The 5,041-nt window shown below is 53.5% G+C and overlaps 1 protein-coding gene across 1 annotated transcript; it reads right to left on the reverse strand.

Annotated features, from left to right (window-relative positions):
- Positions 1-382: 382 nt before the first annotated feature.
- Positions 383-4,213, reverse strand: BDZ83DRAFT_569860 (uncharacterized protein; the record flags this gene model as incomplete). The annotated part of the gene is made up of 2 exons (XM_060504238.1): positions 383-1,509; positions 1,654-4,213. 2 exons carry the CDS (start codon positions 4,211-4,213, stop codon positions 383-385), a joined length of 3,687 nt encoding a protein of 1,228 aa, XP_060368864.1.
- Positions 4,214-5,041: the final 828 nt, after the last annotated feature.

Genomic DNA, 5,041 nt, shown 5'->3' on the forward strand with positions numbered 1-5,041 from the left:
TCTGCAGGAATAAACTCGTCACACAGCTATAACATGACAAGCTGGTTGGTATTAAAATGCTGTATGTATTCGTACACATGCTTTGAAAGCTACATAACTACAGCTTCCAGGACCTATCGCTATTGTCGTTTAAAGCCGATGGCTAAGATCATTTTGTCTCTCCTAATCCCCTCATAAACGAGCAGGATTGCAATGCCTTGATGTAGGGTATCCCACCCTATCGCGAATTCCCCAAACGCCCAGATGTTGCAGATGGTATCATTTCGGCATCCCAATGCCCGCGCAAAGCAAAATAAAAAAAGAAGCAATTTTTCCCCAGAGCAAGAAAGGGAACGTATTCGACGTCCCTTCTCATACGTCCAAAGCTTCAGCCTCCTTGCAATTAGTCCAGCTCAATGATCTCTGGCTCCGGTATTGACGGCCGTGTCTTGGCCCGTTTGGCTGGCGGCTGCCCGTTTTCTGCATTCTCTTCCTCCTCCTCGTCATCAGCCTCCTCTTCCTTGGCTTTCCACATTCCGTCAGCCCTAACATAAATGGTCTTCGTATGAAGTTTGCCCTCAGCCTCGAGGCTCTTGCGAACGTCTTCCATAAACTTATCAACTCGAAGACTATACGGGCGAGCATCTCCGTCGCAAAGAGGACACTTCCACTTGTCAACCAAAGAAGGCTCAGGTCTCGCTTCGGTACCGCGATTGCAAACGCGGCATGCATCGCCAGCCCCGTGCGCGGTGCACCTAGGCTTGACCGGTCGGGTTTGTAGCCAGTTGATCAGATCAAAGCACTCCATGTGCGTGCAGCCAACACCGCGCGCTGGAATTTTGAATATCGTGGCGCTGAAAGGGTCGGCTAAATCAATGCTGAGATCGCTGCCAACCACAACCAACTCATCGTCCCCATTGGAAGACGCTGGTTCCAGACGGCTCCGGATAACTTGCTTTGTCGTGTCCGCCGAGATTGTGCCCTGGCTCAAAACCATGTTGACAATGTTGTCATGACTCAGCGTCTCAACCACCTCAACAGCCATGAAGTACATCATGTTTGGCTTTTGAGCCGCGGGCATGGGGCTGATGCTGACAGTTATTGAATTTGTGCCAGCTTGTATGTATGGAGTGAGTTCCACAGGCAGATGCTGCCCGTTATGCTGCTTTCGGCGGACCGCAACGACGTTTTCATTGACCATGATGGCAATATGTTCAGGCCAGTAGGATTGTGCTACTGCCCAGACAGATTCTGAGATGTTTGCCGGTTCGGCCGGGTTGATTGGCAACTCGCAGAGACGAAGACGGTATCGAAGAGACCCTTCAAAGTACTCCGAGACTGGAACACAGTCGCCTACCAAATTGCTCGTCGGGCAGAGCTTGTTGCAGTGCTCGTCGGGCACCACAAAGGCGAGACGGTGCACACAGTTCGTGGCTGGTGTTGCGATCGGGCCTAGAGCAAGCTCTTTGGTGGACTGATAAAACCTCACTGGTTGTGACTGGTCTTCCGACCTGGGTAACTCTCGCGGCACTCTTCTCGGACTCCGAAGTTGGACTTGGTGAAGTGCGATTCCCACAGCCTTTGGTTCCCATGGTGTATGAGGTATACGATCTAGCGGAATCGACACGTTCGGTGGTCGGAAAAGGTTGCCTACGAGCCGTCCTGCTGCGTCACGAGTGGGCCTAGAGCTAGCCGAAGGAGGCCTCGTCATTTGCGTACTCGGGGCTCCCTGAGTGATTCCTAAACCTCTTGGGCTCGCATGCGAAACAGAAGCGACGGGTTGAGGCGAAGGCAGCTGCTGCATTACTGATGTCCGCACAGCCGCTCCACGTGACGGCCCCTGCTGCATTCCTTGAGGCCGCGGAGAGGAGTGATGGTGTTGGTGGTGGTGATGGAGTTGAATTCTAGGGGGGACCACGTTCGTAGCTTGCAGCTGCGTCATAGCCTGGGCTTGGTTCTGGGCAGTATCCAGTTGCCGGGACCTGGTATGCCTTTGTTCTGCATCGCGGGCTTGCTGGAGGAGCTGATAACCTAGATTATGGGGTTGAGTCTGATAATGTGAGGGATCACGAAACAACCCAGGCGGATGAAGTGGGGGGGCTCTAGGGGCAACAGCCTGCGTAGGCGATGTCAGGCCTGGCATAGACATTGATAGCCCCCCTGGTGGTGCTTGGAGAACTGGAGATATCTGCCCTGGAGCCTGTGCCACATGTGGCAACTGCATGCTGGGGTAGTGAGGCGAACCTGTTGGGGTCAGGGGCTGATTCGCCAGGGATTGACTGAGAAGCCTCAACTGTGACGGTACTGGCCCGGCGCGTTGGTCGAAGGAATTTGGCATCCCGGTCATATTTTCAGCCCCTTGAGTTGGAGAATTTTGTATCGGTGTTGGCGCTCTGGCTTGTGCCGGGGAGAAGTTGGTAGACATCCTTCTAAGATTGCCGATTGCGGTTTGCTGTTGTGCTATGGCGGCTGCTCTGGCGAAGTCCTGTTGCTGTTGAAGGTGAGCTTGCTGGTGTTGATGCGACTGTTGCTGATGGTGCTGTTGTTGAGGGTGCTGCTGCTGCTGCTGATGTGCTACTCGCCGTTGTTGTTGTTGCTGCTGCTGTTGACTTTGACTGACCAAGATCTTGTATCGCGAGATCAGCGAGTGTTGGAACACCCTTTGCTCCTCTTCGGACATCTGTGTTTGGTCGTTCTGAGAATCTTGTCGGAATAGCGCATTCATCTGATCGGCGATGAGCCCGTCTGGGACACCAGTATGTCTCCTAGTGACAGTGAAGAAAATAGTCTCTAGAATCGGAGACCGAAGTTTGAGCTGATAGCGTAATTCATCTGCCAAGATAGGATAGCCTCGACCTGAGTGAGGTCGCATGGCAGGAACCAAAATTCTGTTCCACTGTTCGTGGAGATTGTTTAGGAATCTGGAAATGTCCCTAGTGTGGTTGCGGTAGGCTTCAGTATGCCAAAGTCCAGAGGCACTACTAGCTGGAAAGTTTGCGAAGAAGAAAATCGTGTCATGGCCCATGTTTTCGTTCTTTCGAAGGACATTTTGCATAATGCCGAGTGCGCCGTCCGTCACGTCAGGAGGAAGACCAAGGAGCTCCTGTGCGGCTTTTTTCTCAAGCGTCCATAAACAAAGGATCTGGTGAAGCACTATGTAGAAGTAATCAGCCTTCTCAATAGCGTCTTTGAGAAGCCGTACTCTGGGTGCCGTAGTGCCATCTTCTGGAAGTTTGGCCATGCCGCCGCGATCGGATATGTAGCTGTCGAGGTTCTTGGCCATGACTACTTGAACGAAGCTATCTAGCGAGTCCCGGCTAGTTCCTGCGGGCTGTACTGCATGGGAATAAGCATCTTGCCTTTCGCCAGGAGGCTGTGGCGTGTGGTCACCAGCAACAAGCGGACTTGAAATCGCTGGCGGTCTAGAGTTCTGGCCAGATGATAGTCGAGATGATATATTGAGCGTAGGGCTAGGCGCGGCTTGAGAGTCGGGAACCAGAGGGAGTGACACCGAGACTGAGCTTGGTGGGTTTCCAGAGAGCGTGATTGACGGTGTCAACAGCGCTGGGTGCTCACTGGGTTCGAAGGAGGTGAATCTTGAGGTGGAGTGAAGATTTGTTGATAAAGGAGTCGGCTTGCTCAGATCTGGAACAGCGTTCCCAGAGCCAGCTCCCGAGAAATTTTGCGCGAGTACATTGGCTGGTGTTTCCTGGGCGCGGGTCTCGCTAGTCCAAGCCGTCGTTGCGTTTGAGTTGTTGGCTGCGAAATCGAGCCCGAGTTCTGGACTTTGAAGGAAAGTCTCCCGGATCTGATGCGAGGTCTGGTTTGATGTGACTGTGGGAGGACTAGGTTGGTCAGTTGGGGCCGGAGAGGGAAGAGCGGCTGCGCAGTCACTGCCGAAGGAAAACGTTAGAGACGGTTGTGGCGTTTTGGGCGAGGGGAAAGACTGCGGGATTCCAGAAGATGAAATAGGATAGGGGAAGTACGTTATGAGTTGGTTGGATTCAAGCGCAGCCGTCGACTTGTCTTGTAGGTTTTCATGCGGTCGAAGTCGGAAAGCAGACGGCGCGACAGTTCCTGGCACAGAGGGTGGATTCGAGGCGTTTGTCGAGGACTCTTTCCGGGGCGCTTGAGTCGGGACTATCGGGACACCATGAACACCCTGTCGATTCCTTGACGTCGGTCTCTTATTCGTATGGGGGCTGCGAGATGCTTGTTCGTTTTGCGAGATCATCCATGCTGGACGACGATTTCCCAGCAGAAAGTTGACAGTCTCATTCGAGCGGGCGACCTGCACTCCTGAGAGGGGCCCCCCGACTACGTCTTGCTGGGCCCTGTGAGGTGACATTTTGTTTTTGGGCGGTCGTTTACGGGGTTTGCGGCGGGAGCGCGGCGGGAGCGAAGGGGAATCTTGAGCGAGACTGGAGTCGGCCATTTTGGTTAACGAGGCTGTGGTTTATCAAGAGAAAGGAAACGTAATAGTGTGCGCGTACCATGAGGCCGGAGTCTCAGCTAGCTCTGAAGTGACAGGTCACCAGCCAACAAAAGTCAGAGTCGAAGTCGGAGGCAGGTTCTGTGTCGACACTTAGAGGAAAGAGCAACCGTCTCAAGTGAGGGAGGAGGCAGTCGCAGGGTGGTGGTTGAAATAAGAGGGAGAGTACGGTTCGACCCCTCTTGCCTTCAGGAACTGTTGCACTTTGAGGTCTTGTCCCGTTTTGGTGGACAGCAATATTCGACACAATGGCAGGCGCGACGGCGCAGGTCTCGGGAAGGCGCGCCTCAGATATCTCGTAGGGCGAAGTTCCTCAGCGGGCGGTTTCGTCGTGATCCGAGGCCAAGGTAAGGCGAGTAGATGTGTATAGCAAAGCAACGAGCTCGAATAGGTGTGTCGCAGACGTCCGGCGTGGCGTATTGTTTTCTCCGGTATGCGGCCGAGGAGACCCTCGTCAAGTGGAAGCTGTGTATAGCGATGCGATGCTGGGAAGACTATCGGTGAAACTCGAGAGTGTATCCAAACAAGGTAGCAGTGTAGAAGAGATCTACTTCAGTTGGGTTGCTCTTT

The sequence above is a fragment of the Colletotrichum acutatum genome (genome assembly GCF_030867785.1).
Source record: "Colletotrichum acutatum strain CBS 112980 chromosome Unknown BDZ83scaffold_15, whole genome shotgun sequence".
Classification (NCBI taxonomy): Eukaryota; Fungi; Ascomycota; class Sordariomycetes; order Glomerellales; family Glomerellaceae; genus Colletotrichum; species Colletotrichum acutatum.